The sequence below is a fragment of the Pipra filicauda genome, unplaced genomic scaffold (genome assembly GCF_003945595.2).
Source record: "Pipra filicauda isolate LSUMZ 115617 unplaced genomic scaffold, ASM394559v2 scaffold81_size6448238_pilon, whole genome shotgun sequence".
NCBI classification, from domain to species: domain Eukaryota; kingdom Metazoa; phylum Chordata; class Aves; order Passeriformes; family Pipridae; genus Pipra; species Pipra filicauda.
This window is the reverse complement of record NW_024104998.1, coordinates 2,633,037-2,657,062: the sequence shown is the minus strand read 5'-3', so window position 1 is coordinate 2,657,062 and position 24,026 is coordinate 2,633,037. Positions and strand designations below refer to the sequence as shown.

The 24,026-nt window shown below is 41.3% G+C and overlaps 1 protein-coding gene and 1 long non-coding RNA gene across 4 annotated transcripts in view; one reads left to right on the top strand and one right to left on the bottom strand.

The window, feature by feature from the left end:
- Positions 1–1,664, bottom strand: part of CA8 (carbonic anhydrase 8) — a 64,707-nt gene extending 63,043 nt beyond the window's left edge. For 2 of the 3 annotated variants that reach the window (XM_039390430.1, XM_039390431.1), the window contains exons 1-2: positions 1,340–1,664; positions 816–1,007 (exon numbers count right to left, since the gene is read on the bottom strand). In XM_039390430.1, the coding sequence (XP_039246364.1) occupies positions 816–1,007; positions 1,340–1,418 (271 nt within the window). In that variant the 5' untranslated portion in view covers positions 1,419–1,664. The remainder of the gene's footprint in view (positions 1–815; positions 1,008–1,339) is intronic. The other variant, XM_027741687.2, reaches the window with a different exon arrangement.
- Positions 1,665–18,562: 16,898 nt separating this feature from the next.
- LOC113998687 lies at positions 18,563–22,882 on the top strand. The gene is made up of 3 exons (XR_003544549.2): positions 18,563–18,679; positions 22,050–22,121; positions 22,551–22,882. It is a non-coding gene; the product is annotated as an uncharacterized LOC113998687 (long non-coding RNA).
- The last annotated feature ends 1,144 nt before the right edge of the window (positions 22,883–24,026 follow it).

The window sequence follows — 24,026 nt, the reverse complement described above, 5'->3', positions numbered from 1 at the left end:
AAAACTGAAGTGACTCCCTCACTCTCAGCACAGCTGTATTTCCAAGTATTACTGGGATATCAGAAGGAAACAAAAGTTGGAATGTCTCACAGTTTGACAATGTTCAGCTGTTTAAATGCCCCCAAAAGGCTGTTACTAGCTAAGACTGGTTAGAATAACATAGATGCTCTTCCAAACACATGGTAAGAACCACCACAGTGCTGGAAAGCACAATGGACTTTTTTCTCTCTACTTTCTTGTCTCCTTCATACAGAATAGTTTATCCAGCTGAAAAGCCGAGTAAGATAGTGCAATTTCACTTCAATTGGAATTGTTTCTCTTATTATTTGCTTCTAATTCATATTTGATGAATGACACCAAAAATGTCATTCTTTAAGAAACGAGGACTGCTTTGCTACCTGGTCCTCACCAATGCTGTGAGCACATACAACTGGCATTTCTTATCTTAGTGTCCAAATCTGTACTTAGTACTCAGAACGCACTCAGATTAATGGAAAAAGTTCTTTTAACTTATGTGGTCTTTGGACCAAGGACAAATCTTGCCAGCTGTACAGAATAGTTTGGCACCATGCTATCTTAGCAGCAGTCTGGATTGCTTCTGAATGCAGACAGCTGTTAATGCCAGTGAATTGGAGGACACCACCACAAGAAGTAATTCTCGACATGCTCTGAAGCAATCTGACTGACCATCTGAATGGGCACAACTGCTCACTGCTGGGAAAAGCTACTGTTCCTACACTCCAAGATACACATACAGCAAGTCTTAAGGCAACACAAGTTTTAGCAGGGAAAGCCAAGGCAATATTTCAGCATACCTGATTTTGACTTCAGGGCAATCTGAATTGAATGCCCGTCGTTGATCACTTCACAGTCACGACACACTACGTAGTTCGGTGACAAACGCACTTCCAGGAGCGAGGGGTCATATTTAGCTTCTCTCGAGTTCAAGTTAATGGGCGATTGGTACTCCCCGTTAGCATCGGGGAAAATCAGCCCCCACTCCACTCCTGAGGCACAAGGGAAAAGCTGTTACGGGGGGACCCGGCACCCTGCGCTGTGGAACAGCCAGACCCTCCCCGCGGCGCGGGCAGGGGCTGCTCCACCGCACCCCAGCCCGCCGGACCCGGACACGGCCCCGCGCCCGCCGCCCCGCGCTGCCCTCCCTTGGCGGGGACCGACCTGTCCCCGCTGCGGGACGGCGCTTCCCCGCTCCCCGCACCTCAGGGCGGCCGGGGGGGCGAACCTCCTTTCTCTCCGCCACTGAAATCCCCTCGCCATCTCCTCCTCCCCCGGCCGCGGTCAAAGTTTTTCCTCGGTGGAGCCGCCTCCCGCTCCTCACCTTCCTCGTAGCCCCACTCCGGAGCCTCCTCCCGGCGCGGCGGGGGCTCGGCGCCCTCGATCAGGCTCCTGTCAGCCATGGGCGGGCGCCCCGGGAGCGGCCGGGCGGGGTGTGCGGTGTGTGAGCGTGTGCGGGGCGAGGCTGGCTGGCGGCGCTCCGCACCAAGGCTCGGACCTCCCTCCCGCCCTCCCGCCCCCGCCCGCGGCTGTCGGCGTGCGGAGGGGCAGGGGAAGGGGCAGGGGCGCCGCCGGGTGAGGCCGGCAGCCGGTCACTGTCCCAAAGGGGCGGTGAGGCGGGCGAGGGGTGAAATGACAGCCACTGCCCGGGGCTGGCGTCTCCTGTGGGATGCTAATCTCCTGGTCCTCCCTGAGTCTTCTTCGCCTTCCCCTGCGGGCTGCTCCCGTCGCCTGGGGACGGAATGTTTACGCTGCCCCTCCAGCTGTGGCACAGGAGGTCTGTGCGCCCGGGAGAGCAACTTCAATAAAGGGAAGAGCAAAGCCCTGCCACTGGGGAGGAACAACCCGGGCGCCGGGACAGGCTAAGGGCCGCCTGGCTGGAATGCACACCTGTGAGTCCTGGTGGGCATCAGGTCCGACATGAGCCAGCAGTGTGCCCTTGCCGCAAAGAAGGTGAATGATACCTTGGGCTGCATTAGGCAAAGCAATGCCACCAAGTCAAGGGAGGCGATCCTGCCCCTCTGCTAACAGCTGGTGAGGCCACACCTGGGGTGCTGGGTCTAAATCTAGGCTGTCCCAGAACAAGAGACATGGACCTACTGGAGAGAGTCCAACAATGGGTCATGAACATGGTTAAGGTACTGGACCACCTCTCCTATGAGGAAAAGCTGAGAGAGCTGGGACTGTTCAGCTTGGAGAGGAAGAGGTTCAAGGGGACCTCATAAGATACATACAAATACCTAAATGAAAGATGCAAAGAGAACAGAGACAGGCTCCTTTCAGCGGTGCCCAGTAACAGGACCAGTGGTGATGGGCACGAACTGAAACGTGAGGTTCCTTCTGAACATCAGGAAATACTTTTTACTGTAAGAATGACTAAGCCCTAGCCCAGGTTGCCCAGGGAGGTTGTGGAGTCTCCATCCATGGAGGTATTCATCTGAACACAGTCCTGGGGAACTTGTCCTGGGCAGCCCTGCTTGAGCAGGTGATTTGGACAAGGTAATCTCCAGAAGTCCCTTGCAATCTTAGCCATTCTGCGATTCTGCGGTTACTCCTCACCCCACAGAACTGTGCCTGTCCTGTGCAGGGATGGAGGCTCTCATGAGGGTAAGGCAACCACTGAATAAGCCAGGGAGCCATGCTCTGTCCCTTTGGTCCTGAAGGAGAGTTGAAACATCTTTACAAAGACCCCTTCACTTAGGCCAGATCCAGAAGTGTGGCCTCAGCTCCTCCTGCAGATTATACAAGAGGTAGGATTTGAGAAAAGTCTCTCCCCAACATAAAGGTGCCTCAGTTCAAGGTTATGAAAGGACCTTTCCTTCTCCTTTGACGAAAGCCATGCATGGAACTAGGAAACATTCATTCTGTCAAGGGAAAAAAAGAACAGAAGGGACCTCTGGTAGAGATCTCTTCTAGGCAGTGGTCCAAACACTTGCGTCAGTGAATGCAAGGGGAATGGGAACCCAGTATCAAATCCCTGACAGCAACCAGAAAAGGCAACAGAGGCAGTCAAATAGCATTGCCATAATGGTAAAGGGGAAGTGCCCTTTGCTTACCATCCTTGTCCACTTAAAGACAGTGACCAGACTTCCCTGCATTCTGGTATCCCAAGAAGATAACATCTTGCTCCTGTGCTGTTGATCCACCAGGTTTGATCTAGGTGTGGACCTCATTGTGCTTCAGTGTTCCCCAACTCAGCAGCAGTACCTGCGCTTTCTGTGCAGCACTGGCATGGGAGCAGAAATTATCATCAGTGTGAATGTGAGATGAAAGGAGAAAGACTGAAATGAAACTTCATTAATGAAGCAAGAGACTACTGGTTCATGAACTGCATGCAAGGTGAAAAGAAAATAGGACAAAACAAGTAGAATGTACTAGGTTGGGTTTTTTTCAAAATCAGAAGAGAAACACAGGTTTCCTTCTGTAACATCCTTAGTTACTCTCTTCACTATTGATGGTTGAAAGGAATATATACTACCCAAACAAAGTACAACCATGGTGCAGCTTACAGAGGCAAAAAAAAAGTAAATAGACATTTTTCATATAGTGAGAACCCGACATCAGTACAAATAAAAATCAGATTTTAACATACATTTTAGTCACATGAGATATGATGTTGTCTATGCATACCCATCTCCCATACCAAATTGTCTTTATTAGTTGTTACATTTTATCCCCTAATCACATCTTAAACCCACACTAGCTGCTTCTATTAATGTCAATCCCTTTGAATCATTGCTCAACCACATGGGGAAAAAGCAAACATTCCCCTAAATCGTCACTGATTGTGGTCCATTTGACTGGAAATTCATTTTCCTCTTCAGAATCTCATATTTTGGAAAAAAAACAAGCAGTCCTAAGAGGTTGGGCTCATTCCCTTACTCCTTGAAATACTGCATTTCATTCATGCCCTCTATTAAGTCCTTTCCTGCAGTAGCTTTCCTGTGGGATGTCTAGAATTTTGTGCTTATGAGGGGAACATTATTAGACCTATAAGTTCCTGTTTTGCAATAAACACTTTTCATGGTTTTCCATAGTTTTGGTGGTTTCCATTCATAACTGAACTTAAGAACTAAGCAACATGTATTTTTTGCCCTTCCTTTTAACCTTTACATTCTTTCCATACCTCTCTGCGAAATTAGGCATAGCGGGTAAAGCTTACTGAATAGTTGGGATTTCTTTATTCTCGTATATCTGCTGAGTAGTTTTCTGTTCATATATCCTGTTCCTTCCATGGTATCTGTCAGGCATAGCATGATCTAATCAACAGATTAGATTCCACTGAAGATTCCTGCAACTTCTTTAGTGGTGAAGTGTGTAAGTAACAATGGAGTTTGTCTCTTCATAATGAAACGGAGCACGGAACAGACCTCTTACACTAAACTCCAACCACAAATGCAGGTATTGACCTGACCAATCTCTGCACAAACCAACTCATTCATTTATGAGCTCAGCTTCAAGTAAAAGGATTGAGACAATCAGATGGAGACAGTGGCACGATCTAGGCCTTGTTCAAGATCTGTGGGATTTGTTCTCCTTTAATGATTTAGGCACACCTAAAATTTCTCTGTAGATGTTCCCAATAGTTGAACTTACTATGAAAAGATGTTAAATATATATTACATATAAATACACTCTTTATTCTGAGCTCATGATGGCTCAGCACACTGATAAATCTGTAGGGAGGCACAGTTATGGTCCTCAAGCTACTATTAAACAGATGGGCAAAAAGTAGGAGAAGCCCAACCGACATGACCTTCATAAGTGACATAATACCTCACCAAAAGAAACAGGAGCAGGGCACCTCTCTCCCAAATCCCAGTTCAGCCTTTAATTCTGTGGAACCTGCTGACTTCTTGTTTAATTGGGATTAATGATCATACCCTTTGATGATAGCAGGGAAAAAAAGCTCAGGCACAGATCCAGGGCTTAATAGTTCCTCTTTGAACTCACACGACAGAAGTTCAGAAGCAGTGTAGTCTCTGACATTCCTTTCTATCAAACAAGAAAAGGCATTTTGAAACATGGTTGATATAACACTTAATCCTGGTAAGATTGCAAGAAACTATTCTTGTGTTTCCTATATCTAGATATTATTTTCTCAAGAGTCACTGATTTTTCTTCAACAGAAAGTATACCTTCCCCAAACACCTTAAAATGTATATACTCAGAAAACCAGGCCTGAACCAGAATTCTCCATCCAAAAACTATGCAATTTCTATGTATAAATCATCATTAATGACTAGCAACATTTTTTAAGAGGTTATATTTCCACAACTGTACTTACTGTTTTCACCACTCCAAAAGGGAGAGTCCAATGCAGGCAACTGTACAGGTTAATAAGAAATCTACAGGAAAAAATCCAGAATTACATACAAGTTATTTTAAACTATACATTTCTACCTCCAGGATTCTTTCCAGGCCATAGAACTGACAGTTATTTCTCTGATTCGAGGGATGAGAAATTCAGACTGTGAGATGATCATATTTCCTTTATTATCCACTTTTTTCTTTATTACCTTTCTGCCAGCATAGAGTAGTTGAGGGCACGCAGGACTTAATATTTTGATAAGGAGATAAATATTCTGTGGGATAATAGAGCATTCCATTTTAGGCAATTTAGAGTCTGTTTATGCTTCTCTAAGCCAAATCTGAGCTCTTGTCGAGGTGTTCTGAAAGAAAAGGCAATGTCCATAGAGGAAGACAGGCAACTGAAGGGACCCAGAACATCTAGTTTTTTCAGTGAATAAGGCTTCCTATTTTGTGTCCTGTATTGACTATGAGGTTGAGCAGCAATCATCTCTCTCCTGGTCTTGTTTCAATCTTTATTTCTTGCCAGGCTACTCTCTCCAATATGTTTTATTCTTTTCCAGATTTAGAAGTGTAAACAGAAAGTTTCTGTGTTTGAACATTAAAGCATAAGCTTATATGTAACAACATTGAAAATGTCTCTACATGTTTTAAAAGGAACTAGTTCATTACAAGGAATAATATTCCAGTATTCCTGGAATAATATTATTTCCTTTTTTTTTTCTGCAGCTGAAGTAATGTGTTACAAAAAGGAAAAGGATGGTTGGGTAGTTTAAATAGTTCAAGATGAAAAGGTAAAGGGAGACCATTTTCAATAAAGGGACCATTTATAGCTAAAAGAAACCATTCACAGTGAAAGACACCATATGTTTGCAAGTGAGGTTTACATTGGCAAATGCCATCATGCAAACATTGCAAAAATATGTCCTCTGAATCCCAGTTTCCCCTTTCACCCACACAGAAGGGTGGTTTCAGTGGCCTTGAGTGTTTTAAGATCTTTTAAGTGTAAATTTGTGCTTCCTGGGTTTGCCAGCTAATAGGATAGAAGACTAGTCCTGCACGCACTTCCCATGTTTCACTTACAATGTGCACGGTTTAGGGAAGAAATTAAATTATCAACACATTGATCTGCAAGTGTGTACCGAGTTTTTCTACAATACAGGTATAAGCCTCTTACATGCACAAGAGATGAAGGGAAAATGGGAACAGGCCAGTGCTCACAAACCGATGGGCATAATTAGTGTGTATTCTCCCAGCGTTCAAATGTGTAAAACAGGACTATTATGGCTGCCCATGAGAGTTTACACGTTAAGCTAGAGGACACTAAAATTATGGGAGGATACTTTCAAGTTCTTTAAGAAAAACCAAGGAATAGGAAGTATTTTTTTAAGGATTAAAAATATTACAGTCAAAAGGAAGCTGAAGAAATAAAAAATTCAGTGTGTTTAAGGGCACACTAAAAAATTTAGAGAATAATCTATGCAGTTTCCTGGAGCTTTTCCTTTCCCTAAAAGGATCTAGCCCTGGGAAAAAAAATGTGTCAAGAACTATAAAAAATGGCAAAGACAACAGGAATTGATGATGATGTAAAGTAAGCACAAAAGTGAATTCCTGTAGACAGTAGAAGAGTAGAAGGGAAGTGAGATTTTTTTTTTCCCTCTAGCAGGCTAAAAGAAAAAGTGAGTTAAAGGATGAAATAGGATGTCTCTGAAACACAATGAAAGAGAATGCAAATGATAATCAAGGGATCTGACATGGCAAAACTCCTGTGTAAATAGTTCTTTATTTCTTTAGGAAGGAAGCAGAACTAAAGGTACACCCAGATGTAAATTCAAGGAAGAAGATCAGAAGCTCAAGGGGAAAATTTGCAATAAGGGGATGATAAATATGTATTTACCTAGCTGTAATAATTTCAGATCTTAACATTAGATGATATTCCTGAAGGATTATGAATTTCATCTAGTAGCTATTGAAAAGGAGTGGCTCTTTGTCAGTGGAACTGATAGACGTTAAATCCACTACTTGCAAAAACATTTAAAAAGGAAGCACTGAATCAGGAAAATACATAATATCTTCTACTGTTTAAAATAAAAGGAGCTGAATAATGAGCCTGATCATTTTTTTCAGTAGAAGAGCACAAGCAGGCGTTGGCTATTCATCTGGGAAGCTTGTGAGAAAGGGGAAGCACTGATCAGGATCAAGGGGCAAGGGAATAACAACATATTTGAGTCTGTAAAATGATGATGAAAGGAGTGTCAGTTCTTCATTCATTCTACTAAGTTTTGCTTATCAATGTATAAACATCCATAAATGATGAAGTGCTCATGTGCCCTGTTCTGGTAAAGCTATGAAATCATACATTCAGAGTGCAATCTGGCTTCCTATATCACAAGATATTACATTTCATGAAAGTGTTATGTATTAAGTTAATTACTTGGCTATCAGTAAATAATAACTTGTGTTTAGCCACAGCACATTTTCCAGAAATTCCAGACCTGAAGACATCAAGACATGAAGAATTCATTACTTCGAGAGTTTGTTTAAGTGGTTGATCTCTTTCAGTGTTATCTAATGGGTATCTAATTCTAATTTGAATTTTTCTGGCTTTAACTTTCAGTCACTGGTTCATATTATACTTGTTTGCCTTGACAGAAGAGCCTTTTTTGCTTTGTGTTTTTTCTCTAATGTACTCACCCCCTTTAGTTTGGTCACCTCTGTGTGATCTAAATACTGACACCGAAATTCTCCTGTGTAGCTCTTGTTTTCACCTCTGTGTACTCATTAATTTCTTTTTTATCTTCATGTTGAAGATTCACATTAGTCTTTATTTTGCTGTTGAATCAAATATTGAATCTTTTGTTCTGCTTCCATTTAGTATAAACATTAAATCCTCTTTCTGAGCAAGGGTATCCAGGAGCCAGTCTACAGAATGTGGACACAGACTGCATTATCATTTTACCTTTTGTTGACCTAAAATGCCATTCTTCTGAATGAGTCCTAGTGTTTATTTTTAATCTGAATCTTGTATACTAGTAAATCATATGCCTCATCAAAATCTGTAATCTCATTATATGTTTCTTTGACAAGACATAGTTCCAGTAAAACTATTGTCAGTAGCATTAATTATAGTTCTCTACATCAAGTTTTTATGACTGTAGTCCCATATAAATGGTATTTTGTAGTTTTCCTGTGACTTTTATCAGACTAACCAATTACGTAGATTATCTCCTTTCTCTCTTTTTTCTTTAATATTTCTCATAATAATTATTATAATAATTATTATAATATTTGTATAATGCTAAAATTATTTAAGTTTTGCAATATTGTCCTGTATTTGTTAAAAATTTGCTGAAGAGACTGAAGGTCTGTTCTTATAGAAATCCAGGGTGTGAGTACATAGATTTAAATCAGATTTAAAAATCATAATTTTGAGATTTTGTATACCACTTAGCTACTAATAAAATGCAAAATTCTTTAAACACACATTTTGTACACAGATCAGACTCCTCTCCAAGCATGAAACTCGCAAAATATTTATGAATGTTTTATCTGTTTATCATCACTAAGCTGAGGGGGAGTGTCGATCAGCTGGAAAGCAGAAGGGCTCTGCAGAGGGACCTGGATAGGTTGGAGAGGTGGGCTGATTCCAACGGGATGAGGTTCAACAAGGCCAAGTGCTGGGTCCTGCACTTTGGCCACAACAACCCCATGCAGTGCTACAGGCTGGGGACAGAGTGGCTGGAGAGCAGCCAGGCAGAGAGGGACCTGGGAGTTTGAATTGACAAGAAGTTGAACATGAGCCAGCAGTGTGCCCAGGTGGCCAAGAAGGCCAATGGCATCCTGGTCTGTATCAGGAACAGTGTGGTCAACAGGTCCAGGGAAGTGATTCTTCCCCTGTACTCAGCGCTGGTGAGGCCACACCTTGAATACTGTGTCCAGTTCTGGGCCCCTCAGTTCAGGAAGGATGCTGAGGTGCTGGAGCAGGTCCAGAGGAGGGCAACAAGGCTGGTGAAGGGACTCAAGTACAAGTCTTATGAGGAGAGGCTGAGGGAGCTGGGGTTGTTCAGCCTGGAGAAGAGGAGGCTCGGGGGAGACCTCATCACTCTCTACAACTCCCTGAAAGGAGGTTGTAACCAGGTGGAGGTTGGTCTCTTCTCCCAGGCAACTATCAGCAAGACAAGAGGGCATGGTCTCAAGTTGTGTCAGGGGAGGTTTAGGTTAGATATTAGAAAGAATTTCTTTACAGAGAGGGTGGTCAGACATTGGAATGGACTGCCCAGGGAAGTAGTGGATTCTCCGTCCCTAGAGATTTTTAAAAAGAGACTGGATGTGGCACTCAGTGCCATGGTCTAGTAACCGCAGCGATAGTGGATCAAGGGTTCGACTTGATGATCTCTGAGGTCCCTTCCAACCCAGCTGATTCTATGATTCTATGATCATCTACAAATGCACTTTTTCAGCAAGTAATGACTTTGGGTTTCTTGTCTTATTATAAAAATGTTACTTATTTGTATGAAACCTGGTTATGGATTTTTCCTGAATTGTTCATCAATATTTTTATAGCCTGCAATTTCTACTTCACATCAATATTTGTTTACTCCTTTTTCCACTTACAATCGGTTTTATTTCTAATAATTTTTTCTATTCATCACTGAATCAGTACCATATTTTAAGTATAGCTGCTCTATTTTTTTCCTATTATGGAGTTTTGACACTTTGTCACATTTTATAGTCAGTAAAGAGCTCCCTATTTTCATTGAAATTTTTCTCCCTTTTTCCTCTTAATTGTGTCACTTGTAATCAGTGACAGATAATAAACCGTATGATTTCAAAGTATACACAGCAGGAAACAAATTATTTGGAAAGCAGTTTGCAGTTTCAAAGTCCAGTAGCCAACTTCAGTTAATAATTATGAAGGAGCAAGTACTTAAAGGGACGACAGACAGGAAATGACAGGCAGTGAGATCACACTGTAATCTGTAAACTGCTAGAAAGACACTTAGCTCACATCCTCAGATTTGCAATTCAAAGCAGTTTAACTGGAACCTTGGAAAAGGAGATATTTCCATTCAGATTTCTATTTTATCATTCATTACTCATGTTTCATGTAGTTAACTAGGAAGAAGAAACTGATTTTGTTTTCGTTTAAATGTTTTGCATAGAAACACTGAACACTGATTTCTTGAATTAGTATTCTTCCAAGGTGATAATAACATCAAAAATAATGTAGTAATAGCTGGCTCAGATTAGATATCTGGCAAAAAGAACTACTAAAGGAATTTATCTTTGCATCTCCAGCCTTAAAAAATTGAGATCTTACAGACACAGAAATGCTTATATTCAGAAATGCAAATGGACTGGTAACTTTCCAAGCCACTGAACAACACCAAACAGCTGCCATCAGAAATAAAAATCCTTTCATACACTGAACATGAAATATTTTCCCAAAACGCTCCAGATTTCCATGCAATAATTTATCCAGTCGTTCTAAGGTTCACCTAATAGTTTGTACGTCCTGCAATACATCCACGTACAGCAGTTTTATATGAAAAGAGCCTGGAGGAAAGCGTCAGAGGAGACTTCTTCACTAAAAAGAAGAGTTTAATATCAGACTTCTTATTCTTTCAATAAGATTTTGTATTTCACAGTCTCTACCCTTCTGTTTAAGAATCTGAAAACAGGCATTTTCTGGTTTACATTGAAACACAGGAGTCTTAAATGTCTCTTCAGCTGCTTCCTAATGTTTGTTCCACAGGAAGGGAGCTAGTTCATAGCATAGTGTGCTTTGTTTTATCCACATCAGCGAAGCAGATAAACTCAGCCTCTCTTCATCTGGGAAAGGGGCAGAATAGCACCAGGAGACAGGGTAATACTGAAGGATTATTGTGAATGTTTCAGGGAACAAGACGACTTTCAGGTAAGCAGAAAAGATTCTCATCTACTTACACTCCTGTGCTGCTTCCCAAACTGTTTAACTGTGTTTAACCACTTTCTCTGAAATAGCTTATTTTTAGCTCCCAGCTGTGGGTCAGTATTTCTTATAGCAAACTTAAATTCTCCTAAATTCTATTATTGTTATTCCTGTTAAGCACGTAAAATCTCATTTTGGCCCTGAAAAGCTCTGTCTTGGGTATGGTAGCATACAGTTGAGCACTGGGTATTCCCTTCACGCTGAAGATGGCTCATTCCCAGCAGTTGTATCTGACACACGAGGACTGGTGTCATATAGAAGGAGTCAGTAGGGCTTTTCCCTGAAAATCTAATGCTGAGATTTGGCTACTTATATACTTTGATTACACTACAGTTCTTTCCAGAGAGACCCTATCATATGAAAGGGCAGGCTCCTCTTGAGTCCCCGGCATGCTTTTTGCTTTGGCAGATCCCTCCTTAGAATTCAGGGAGGCAAAAGATTCTTTTCAGGTTGCAAGGCATGATTCATAGTTTCTTCGAAGTTTTCCTGAACTGTCTGCATTAGCACTAAGTAGAAGGCCTGCTGCAGTAAGACTGATGGCACTAAATCAAAGCACTGACAAAGCTTCTAAAGCACAATTCTTCTGTGCACTTTCCGGAGCACTTTCTGTCCTTCCCTCTTTTTTCCATCTCTGTTCAGGGCTAAGCTTTTGGCACATTCATCAACACACAGCTTTGTCAAGTTGTAATTTACTAAGTAAAAGTATGGAAATACAAAATTAAAAGCTTGTTTATCACAGAGCATCTTTACCAGGATAGGGCATCAAAGCAAGTTGTTCTGCGACAGGAAGATTAGTGCTTTTTCAGTGTCACAGGAAAAGTGAAATCCATGCCAGACTGTGCAGTGCATCAAGCCCAGGAAGCTGCAGGAGTTTTTCTGGTCAGTTTATCCTTTCATAGTTAAAATCCCAAACACTCTGCAAAATCCCTGCAGTGTGGTGTTTCAAATGAGGAACTGCAAGAGTGGCCAATAAAAGTGGGCAAGCTTTGCTAATGAGGGCATATTGTGCCAGCTCTTTACAAAAAATAGCATGTTTTCAACCCACCTCAAACCAGCTTCACTCGATAGATGTGAAGAGAGAAGAGAGAGAGACTATGGTGCTGTTTATTCCTTTCTACTCACCTCGGTCTGGCATCTCATAGAAGCTATGGATCGTACTGGGTCTGATCTTGCTCTCATTAAAAAATGACAATGTTTTGTGTGGAAGTTGGATTGCCCAAGGGGGGAAAATGGCAGTAATCAGATTCTTAACACACACCCAAGTATAACATGCTCTCAGATCACATTGCTGCTGGCTTTAACACCAATAATATGATTGGCAACACTCAGTTTGTGGCCTTCATTAGGTTCAGGAGTTAGACACTACAGTAAATTGTAACTTTACAGCTACTATTCAGGGTATTTATATGCAGATTCAGACAGTACTGCAATGTAGGGAGAACATCCATTTGGGGATTTCCAGTTTTAAGAAATTTTGTAGTTTATATAACATTCAACTAAGGCAGCTATTTTTTCTAGTATTAGACATTTTTTCTTAAGTACTTTCTGTTGTAACTTAAATAATTCCTTATGTCCTCATGTTTAAATTATATTCCCATACACACTCCATCCATCAGAGTTGATGAGAGTGTGACAGCGCATGCTGTAACTTCCAAAGAGCTGACATCTCACACCCTCATTAGCAGAAATGTATCTAGAAGTTATAAATGCTTTTTTAAAGATACGTACAACACAGCTCCCTATGACTTATTCACTTCTTGCTTTCCTTCAAAAGCAGCTGAAAGAGGCACTCTGCACCTGCCTTCTCCTTGTGCTGACATCTGTTTCTAAATGAGAAAGGAGTCAATGAATGTTAAGCTGAAGGGACTTATTTTATTTATGATTACAAAGATCCTTGGCTTGAAGAATCAGTTCAATTCCAGTGCCTTTCACCTTCCCTGCTATGCAGGGAGACAAAGAGAGCATTCATAGACACAACACATGTGACACAGGGCAGTCTAATGGTATTAGAACAGTTCAGTGAAACATTAATGAATTTACAGTGATGACAGCACAACAGTGCCAGGATCTAGTCTGCTCTGTGCTAAGTAGTTTTCATAAGTAACCTCAAACACAAATATCCAGTCAGGATTCTAACTAAAATCTTTCCTTTTCTGACTAAACATAATCAACTGTTTTTCTTTTGAAACCAGTAGCCATTCTCTTGTTTGCTGTGCCTCAGGTGTGTCTCCATCCCTGTCAGATCTCAGACTGTTCTCACCAAGCTCAGATAAGACTTCTGTTCTTTCAAGCATCTGATAGGACAAATTAATTTTTGCCCATAATCTCCTGTGCCTCATGCTAGTAACCTCAACAGTTGCTTGGAAGTAAGATATAGAAGAAAAAGCCTTGCACACAAAAATAGGTGGTATGATCTTGTCCATAGCACTACACCTTTAATCCAACTTTACATTTGCATCTTTTTCTTCACATCATACCTCCCTGCTGTCACATATCTGTGCCTACTTAAGTATTTGGGTGAGGTGGATATGTCAGGTGTTAAATCAGATATCAGCAAGGTTCTTGAGATGAGGAAATATGTAAGCACTGGCTGTTTACATAAGATTTTATCCTGCCTCACTGACATCAGAAAGGTTATTGCCATTGACTTAAATAAGCATGGTGACAGAGACAGAAACCTCTGCTAGTATGCCCATTTCCAGAATCCTGAAGAGGAAGGTGTTGGGCTTGAGGAGATAAATATGTGGGGAAGCTTCTCTTCATAGTCTACCAAGAATAGCAGTCACACTTCATCATCCACAAAATTATTCACAAAATCAGTAATTTCATTGTAGACATTCACCCATAAGGAGAACTATGAGTCTGTACTTGAAGCAAAACAAACTACTGCCAGTATTTCTAAAACATCTGTGGTTTTAAATATATCCCATGAAAGTTCTCTGAAGAAACAGGTGTTCTTCCAAATGCTATAAGATACATATTATAAATCACATTGTTCTTTCCAAGGGTAATGAAGTAGGCAAGGAACACAAAGAAGAGCATAACCGTACATTTTCAGGGATCTGTTAAATCTCACTGAAGCTGATTTCACTTACTTAGATGAAGGCAGGCTGGGATGGGAAAACACGCACTGCAGCCTGAAGTGTTTCTACAGAATGTGTAAGTACAATGAAGTTTGCCTTCCTTTAGTTTTCTCCAGCACTAATATCAGTAAAACCTGCTTGGGGTGCAGTGTGGATCAGTTTATTGCATAAATACCCAAAGGTCTGGAAAGACTGGTATAGCACAGCAAATCTTTTGTGGTTACTACCCAAGTCAGCAAGACCAAAGGTAACTTTCATAGCAGGTGGAGTCTATTGGTACAGCAGTAAGGTCGGTAGCTGCGCTCCAGATGCACTGTAGCAGTTTTCTTACAGAAAATGTGGCTCTAAGGACATTGTCATGAGAGAGGAACTACAGAAGCAAGGCAGACAAGAAGTGCATCCACAGAGGTTTATTTATTCCCCAGTCTGATTGTCAATTGATTTCAGTGAGACTTCTGATGTCAGCAGGGACTACAGGGAGGAAAAGATAAATCTATTCTTTTTCCATCAGAAGTGCTTTGAGAATCAGACTTACAAAAATGTATTATATAGGATTGATTTCCTTCATTAGCCTCATTTCAGTAATATTATTAGCTATAAATCACAAGACAATTTCTTATGGAATTACATTCTTATTAATATCACAACATCCTCATCCCCCCATCAGTTATCATATTCATTTTTCATATGCCAGAAATCCCAATAAAATTAGCCAACTGGACACTAATAGCATGGCTGTATCTTTCCCTCTTCCACACATTCTGTTAGCTTGTTTTTATCTTACTTTCTCTTTTTAATTTTTTCTTGTTGTCAAATTGTATTGCAGAGCACAGAATGCTTTTCTGGTCCTTACAATGTCTCATACATTAAAAATGCATTAGGGAAGATATCAACTATCTCAATTTGCTTTAAAATGTCTTTTCTTCATAGCTACTGAAAATAAGACTCATGAATGCATTAATCCTAAACAGAGTAAGTGATCCAGGCCAAAACTTACTATTAAAAAGATGACAAAAAAAAAAAAAGTATAGCTTTCTTCTTATGCCTGATGTTCAGAATAATTCATTCCTGATAATAGTCACAACAATAATAGGAAGTTGAAAAGAAAATAAAATGACTGTCTAATTCAAAACTGAGAAGAAAATTAGTTTTCCGAAACAACCAAAAAACTGCTTTCAAAAGTGATTTTATCTCTATGGAACTGGTACAAAAGTCATGCTGTTACATACTCCTTCTGTTCAGTGTCTAAAAGGCTGGGAGAGATATTTTTTCACACATATTCCCAGCCCTGCTCTATTCCCTTTGTGCTTTGTGGGATCAGCACAAAAGGTCTAGAAAGTAGGCTGGAAAAATCAGCTGCAGGTTCTCCTTGAGAGAAGGGTTCCCCAGGTACCACAGTGCCAGTACAGGCAGCTGTTCCTCACCAGCAGCTTGCTCTTTCTCTCCAGCATACTGGACTGACCAAGGTCATGACATTCACTATGCTCCTTACCTGTGGGTGGGAAAGCCCAGCATCTAAGGAATGCAACTGGTGAGGAGTGGCAAAGCATCCCCCATCTACCCCAGAATCAGGTGCCAAAAGGTCCCTGCTGTCTCCCTGGATGTCGGGGTTCTACATGCACCTACACCCTGCACGTTTATACATTAATTCTTTCTAACAGTACTTATTAGCAGCAGAAGAACATGACTGCATCCATGACTATGACATGGGGCTTCCTACAGAGATAACACTTTTTGTTTTATTATATAAGCAATGATTTCACAGAATGGCTGAGGTTGGAAGGCATCTTTAGAGACTAGGTAGTCCAAAGTCCCTGTTCAAAGCAAGGACAGCTAAAGCAGATTGCTCAAGGCCATGTCTCATTGGGCTTTGTATGTCTCCAAAGATGGAGACTCCACTACCTCTCTGGGCAACCTGTGCCAGTGTTTAACCACCTACACATTAAATATTTTTTTTCTTAAGTGGAATTTCCTGTTGTCTCTTGTCCTATCATTGGGCACCACTGAAAAGATCCTGGCTCTATCCTTTTTATTCACCTCCATCAGGTATTTATTCACACTTATGTGATCCCCTTGAGCCTTCTTATCTCATGGCTGAATCACCTCAGCTATCTCAGCCTTTCCTCGTAGAAGAGATACTCCAATTCCTTAACAATTTTCTTGGCCCTGCACTGGACTTTTTCTGGTAGCTCTGCATCTCTTTTGTCCTGGACACCCCAGAACAGGACACAGCACTACAGGTGTGTCCTCAACAGCACTGAGCAGAGAGGTAGGATCATCTCCCTTGATCTGCTGGTAACACTCTTCCAAGTACAACTTTTCAGCTGGTTTACCTTATGGCTTTTACAGGTACCTGGAATTGTTCCTTTGACTCGGCATTTCCCTTTTCTGAACTTCAAGAGGTTCCTGTCAGCCTGTTCCTCCATTTGCAAACATTTGGTGTAGCAGCCACTCCTTCCAGTTTTGTATCATCCGGAAACCTGCTGAGAGTGCGCTCTGTCCCACTGTCCAGGTAACTTAAGAGGATGTTAAACTGTTTTGGCCCTAGTATCAATCTCCTATGTACACCTCTGGTGAGTGGTATCCAGGTGGACTTCATGTGGCTGATCACAATGTGAATGGCCCAGCAGTTCAGGCAATTTTCAGTCTCACTGCTCACTCCTCTTACCTAGGCTGTACCCTAGTGTGTATTTGCCATTGAGGATATTACAGTAGCCAGTGTCATAAACCTTGCTGTACTCAAGATTACAACATCCACTGTTCTCTCTTCATGCACCAGACCAGTCACTTTGCCACAGAAGGCTCCCAGGTTGGTCAATAATGATTTTCTCTTCCTAAACCTATAGTAACTACTCCTAATCACTTGTATTTCACGTTTGCAAATGGTATCCAGAACTACCTGTTCAATCCTTTCCCCAGGGAATGAGGTGAAGCTGACTGGCCTGTAGTTCCTTCTTGAAGAAAGGAGTGACATTTACTTTCTTCCAGTCCTCAGGAATCTCCTTTGATGGCCATGGCATTTCCAGAGTGGCTTCAAAGTGACGTTGGTTAGCTACTTCAGTGCTTGTGGTTGCACCCTATCAGGTCCCACGGACTTGTGTTCAGCCCAGCTGTCTAATTGTTCCCTAATCTGGTCCTTCTGACCTAATGGTAATTCTTCCTTATTCCAGGTATTTCCCCGCGTCTCAGGGATCTGAGATTCCTGAAGGTTGGTCTTACCAGTAGAGACCAATGAGAAAAGAACAGTGAGTATATTGGCCTTTTCCATGTCCTCTGTCACCATGTCCCCTTCCCCCTTCAGCAGTGGGCCCACATTTTCCCCAGTGTTCCTTTTGCTGCTGAGGTACCTGTAGAAACCTGTCTTTTTGCTGTTCACATCCCTTGCCAGATTCAAGTCCAAGTGGGCTCTGACTTTCCTAACCTGATCTCTGCATACTTGGGCAATGTCTCTATATTCTTCCTATATCACCTAACTCTACTTTCACCTTTTGAACATTTCTTTTTTATCTTTGAGCTTCTTGTTCATCCATGCAGGCCTCCTTCCACTTTTCTTTTACTTCCTGCAGGTGGAGACTGATCACTCTTGAGTCTTGAAGAGGTGATGCTTGAAAATCAGTCAGCTCTCCTGAACTCCTCCTCTATTCTGCAGGATGGTGTCTTAAGATAGGATTCTTCCAAGCAGGTCCCTGAACAGGCCCATTGTTTGCTTTCCCGATGTCCTGGGTTGTTAGCTTGCTGTCTGCTCTCAGGATCCTGAGCTCCATTACCCCATGGTCGTGGTGGCTAGGGTTGCTCCTGACATTCACATTACCAAACAGTTCTTCTTGTTTGTAAAAGTCAGGTCCTGCAAAGCATCTCCTCTCTTCACCTCCTTAATCGCCTGTATCAGGAAATTGTCCTTCAGTGCATTCCAGAAATCTCCTGGGTTGCTTTTGTCCTGCTGTCTTGCTCCTCCAACATATATCAGGGTTGTCAATGATTTCTGTGAGTACCTGGGCTGGTAAATATGAGATTTCTTTTGGCTATCTGAAGGAGATCTGATCTATTTCTAGCTGATCAGACAGTCTGTAGCAGACACCCACACCGATGTCACCCACATCAACCTGCCAGCCAGCCCAGACTCATAAGCTCTCAGCTGGCTTATGGCAGAGCTCCATACGTTCCTACTTCTCTCTCTAAAATACAGGGCAACTGCTCCTTCTCACCATCCTGACCTGTCCTTCCCAAAGAGCCTGTATCCAGCCTTTGCAGTACTCCGGAGATTTCAAAATTCAGGCTCCATCTACTGAAGAATTCAAAGGTGAGCATTTTCCTCTTTTTTTTTTTTTTGTATTTCTTTTCCAAACAACTGGCAACAAACAGAAAGTCCATTTCTCAGTACTATTGCAAAGTGCGTGTGTTATAGTCAAATATGTTCTATGCTACTGCTAATTTTGTAACAAAGAAATGTTTCTATCAAAAGGTGCTTATCACCAAAATTAAATAGTAGTGATAAATGGCTTGTTAATATTTTTCTGTGAGCCAGTTTTTAAATGGGTCACATTGTTCTTCTCTTTGCTAGCAACCTAAAATAGAAGTTATTATATCAACAGTGGGTTGCACATAAAAAAATGTTATCTGAAACTGAGTTTGGTAATGTTTTCACTTGAAAATTAAGGCTATAGTAGTACAGTTACTGAAAATTATCATAGTTTACTCTTTATTTTCCTCTTTATTTTATTCTTTAAAAGCAATATTCTTGATAGCAAAAATTGCAATTGGAGTTCTGACCAGAGAAAATGATCTCTTGGGAGAGGCAATAAGGAAAATGAATGTTCATGTTGAGAGTATAGCATTATCAAGGCTTCTTTTCCCTTCATGGGCCAAATTCTCTTCTGGCATATTTGTTGCAATTGCACAGACTTCAGTGAGACTGCACCAATTTATACTACAGAGAATACAGGACATTTTTTATTGTTGTTAAAACTGAACTAAGTTGCAAAAATAATGATAGAATTGAAATAAAACCATTGACAGTATTTTCTTTCAAAAATCTTGGATTTGAGAAGCTATTTACAGACATCAAACTGTGATCCATTTCTCCCTGGAGTGTCTTGCAGATGTGCAGCTGCAGCTCTCTGACACCAAGGAAAATATGAGCTGTCCACAGACAGCAGCAAAAAGCCAGGCACATGCAGGCCACCCAAGGCACATGGAGCCATCCAAGAGTCACCAGCAGCTCAAAGGGAGGGGTTTTTTATGTTCACTGTGAAACACTCTGGGAAAATGGAAATTCAGATGTGCATAGGGTGCAAGTTTTTTGGCCCAGCTTGGATTTATGCATCACAGCAGTGCTGATGAGGATTGTGTTCAGGCAATGTCACATGTGGCTGCAGAGAATTCCTTCTCAAAGAATGGATTTCCTCACTACTGTGTAAGCAGCTTCTGTTCCTGATCAGCTCTCAGCTCAGGATTAAGGGGCGACTCAGGGCTCCACTTCGGTGGCTTAAGTTAAAGTAGGGCAAGAATGGTCAAAGTTGTTTGCAACAATCAAAAGCATAATGAGGGAAAATAAAGAGGTCTTTCCACCACCTGCTGAGGAGAACAGAAGTGCAGGAGAAAACAGACTCAAGTACAAGGTCCTGGCTATTCCTGGCACCATGTGTTAGACTCTTTGGGGATTCTTCAGGGACATGAACTTCACTTGCACTAAGATCAATGAAAACCTATGGATTCAATCTGTTTCTCATAAAAAAGTAAGCCTGAGTCTCTCCAGTGTGCAAGTAAGAACTGTCTGAAAGTCACAGGGAAAGAAAGGGCTGAAGGGTTAAGAATTCTGTGCTTCTTTTTCTTTTTATACACTTCTTATTCCCACAAATCCTATGGGAAGCATAGGACTTCAGCACAGGGACAGCCAGAAAGATTCAGGGCTGTTAAATTAGTAGCTTGTTTAAATCCCAAGGTAAACTAGTTGTGCTATATTAATCTATGAACCCTCACATCAAATCTAGAGCCTCTGAGCAGTACAGATATTTTGAGATGATCTAATTGTGGTTGGAGAGAAGGGAAAGTATGGGCACAAGTAATGCTGTACTGTGTGCCGCAGTGGGGTTAGCACACAGCGCAGTGCAAAAAGCTGACACAGGCAACACAGCCAGGACACCAGGGAGCAAAAGTATCTAGGTATTTCTAAAAATTTGTGGCTGAAATAACCCTAGGAGAGCAGATTTGAAATGCTTGCTAGGAAACTGAGGAAGATGTGTAAAGAAAAACTGTGAGATTTTGGAAATGGTGGAGGGATTGGAAAGAGCAGGGAAGGCTACTGCTCCCACTCTTGTGGGAGTTTTTCCAGCTCTTAAACAGGAATCAGAGGCACCCCAGCAAGCTTTCTAAACTCAGCCAGGACCAGTTAACAGTAGTGCTTCTCACCAGAGTGAATTAGATGATATAGTCTTTAACAGAGTATTGGGAAGCAGGAGACAGGTCTTGACAGGTGAAGGATGCACCATAGAGCCAAGTGAGAGGAACATTCAGGCAACCCCAGGCTCCTGGGCAACGTTCTTTTGTGAGTTCACTGCTGGCAGAGACTGTGGGGTAGATGAATTATATCCTTCCCCACTCATACCTAGATTAACAACACTATGAAAGCACATGGAAATCATCATGGTATTGTCAGTTTAATCACTAATATCAAACAAGAAGGGAATAGAGAAGACTTCTAATATACTGCTGGCAAATGTGGAATTTGTAGTATATTGCTATATTCACCTCCACTGGGTGGATGACATATACACACTGAAATTTATGTTTTTACAAAATTCTTGCCAATGCTTTTGTTTTTACCCAACTACACAAACGGTTGAAAACATTTTTTAAAAAATCTACACTGCAGACAGAAAGCAAAATGAATAAGCATTTTGCAGATTCTGACTCCTTCAAGATGTGATTGATCATCCCATTGCCATAGGTCAACCTCTGCCATAGAAAACTCCAGATAATCTTCAGCTGCATTTCCTAAACCATTAATAGGACAGACAAGGCCAAGATAACAATGCACAATTTATTTTCCAAAAGCAGCTGACAGGAGGAAATGGATACCAAATGAATTAACTCATTAGAACAGTACAGCACATTTAGAAATTCAAAACAGACTGCCTGGAATGATTTAAATGTAACACGAGGTTAATGTCAGTCCCTTGCTTAGGCATGTCAATGTTGTAATCTTGTGCTCCAGTTTTAGAGAGGTTGATGGGTGCACACCCTGGGACTTGCAGGTTGGGGTAAGCTAGACTTAATTAATTACACGACTAGAATACCACCTATCATGGCCCCTCACAGGTTGCATAGTATGTGCAAGGGTTACATTCACATGCATGGACACACACACAAAACACACAGACATGACAACACTTTCTAATATAAATAAAAAATTCCATTGCTTGCTTGTTGAGAGTCAATATTAAAAATAGTAGGTATCTTATAGGCTGTAAATACATTCTGTCTTTTAAGAAACTGTGCCTATGTCCAGAGCAAAAACCTGTCAGTTGTCTCGAGGGAGAAAAGTTTCTCTCATGCCTGATTTATAACCAAGAGAGAATTTCTTGGAAATTTGGTTTTAACATTTGTCAGCCACAAGTTGTCAACCAAGCCTATTTTCTCCTGGCGACTTTCCACCTGTGTGTCTTTCACAGTTACAAGAGTGTATTTTTAGAAAATTGTGGACTTCTACTCAGCGTACCAGACTCCATTACAGCACTGCTAAGGTAATATCTACATTTATAGCTGTCATTAATATGGTATATTTAAGAGCTTTAGTTGCATTTTATCCTTCATGGGGTAATAAGATGTAATTAAAGGGGTCAGGGGCTGTATTACAGAAATATTTGCCACCAAACGCGTAGCACGAAGACTACTTTGCAAAGAGACAACTGGGAGCCAAAGCAGTTCAGAGTATTTCTTCACATATTCATGGCAAAAGCACAATGGCACTTGTCATTAAAAAAAAATTCTAACACAAGACCTTGTTCAATCACTGTGTCTGAAAATGGCTTAAATTTGATTAGTATGTGCAGGTAATGGGGACTAGGCAACAGCATAAAAATGGTGGTCCTGTTGATTTATGTCTGAATAGTCCAGATACATGATCTACAATCTGCAGCTGAAAAAATCTTTTTGCTTTCCTTTTGCTGCAGAAATCGCTTGGAACAAGGGTCATCCCAAAACAAAAGCAATTCAAGCAGCCTATCTGAGAGGAAGATGAGGAAGGAAGGAAGGAGGCTTACTTCATCTTCTGCACTGCCAATCATTTTACATCGTCCCAGATTATGCAATATACCATAGCAGGGACTGTGAAGCATGGGTTCATCAGGAAAGGGCACATTCATTAGTGCTGCTGCCACGTGTGGTCTCAGATGTCTGAGGTAGAAAGGTCACAGCCAGAGACTTCACAGCATCACCATCGGGCCTCAGTCCACACCCACTCCTGGTTATCCAGGGTTATGAGGAAAGAGGTTAAACGCTTTCATGTGACATCTGTTTATCCTGTAGTCATACAAAGAAGAATCCAGTTAAATTAAGTAGCTCCCTTAAGAATGACAGTTACTACGCAGTACAGATTAAAACAAAATTGCATGAATTAGTGATCTGATTTCATTTTGCAGTGATGGTTTACAATGTGTAGTGTCCAACAATATATCCTAAATTGAGGATTTAAAATGTCTAACAATGTGTAATGTCTTTGGTGCTCAAACTCCTGTTCCTTCGTTTGCATCTAAATCATGGTGAGAAAAAATGGGTTGGGCATAAGGCACAAGACTTTTTCTCATATAAAAAAAAATCAGCTCTGTTGGAATGAGGTAAGATTACAAAGCAAAGAGCAAGATTATGTCAGATCGGGGGTTGTTTCATGTGGTCACAACCTTTCTTTTCCTTGAATATCTGGGTTTATTATGATATTTCAATAATCTTTAGAAAAGTGTTGAAAATCCATTTTTTAAACTGGTCTTTGTCCTTTAACTGAATTCCTCACATAGACATGCACACACACCCTTAATCCTTTCCATTATGCACCAACAGGCTTCAGTGGAGCCCCCAGTCACAGCACTTCTGAAGTCAAACATGTTGGGTCTCCTGTGGAAGCTATCTTGCAAATTCTTGCAGACCAGATGTGCAATCCCAGTTTAAGCAACCAGCCAGCTCTGCAAATTGCTGGTACAAATCAGATACAGTCTTCCTCCTTTATTTTGTTCTGGCTTAAAGCAGCTCTCTGAGATCAACCTCATCCATGCAATTGTCCCAAAGAGAATTGCTAGATTTAGCTGACAGATGCATAAAATCTCATGTTGTCACAGAATTCCCATGTCTAGTCAGCACCAGATGTCAAAGAATGCAAATCTACAGCTGGGTCTGGTGTTCATTTGTACTCCAAATTCCTTCCCTCACAGCTGTTGTTTTCCACCTCCATGTACATAAAGCTGAATTTTCAGAAGCAGGAGATAGACCATGGCTCCTTATATTGATGTGAATATATATGTTTCTTTATTTGCCTGGAAAACACCTTTTTGGATTGAATAATAGTGTATTTGTGAGGGTATATTTGAGTATGCTCACACATCAGTATTGAAAACAACTTTGCTTATCTTATAATCTCTTCTCAACAAGTTCTGTGG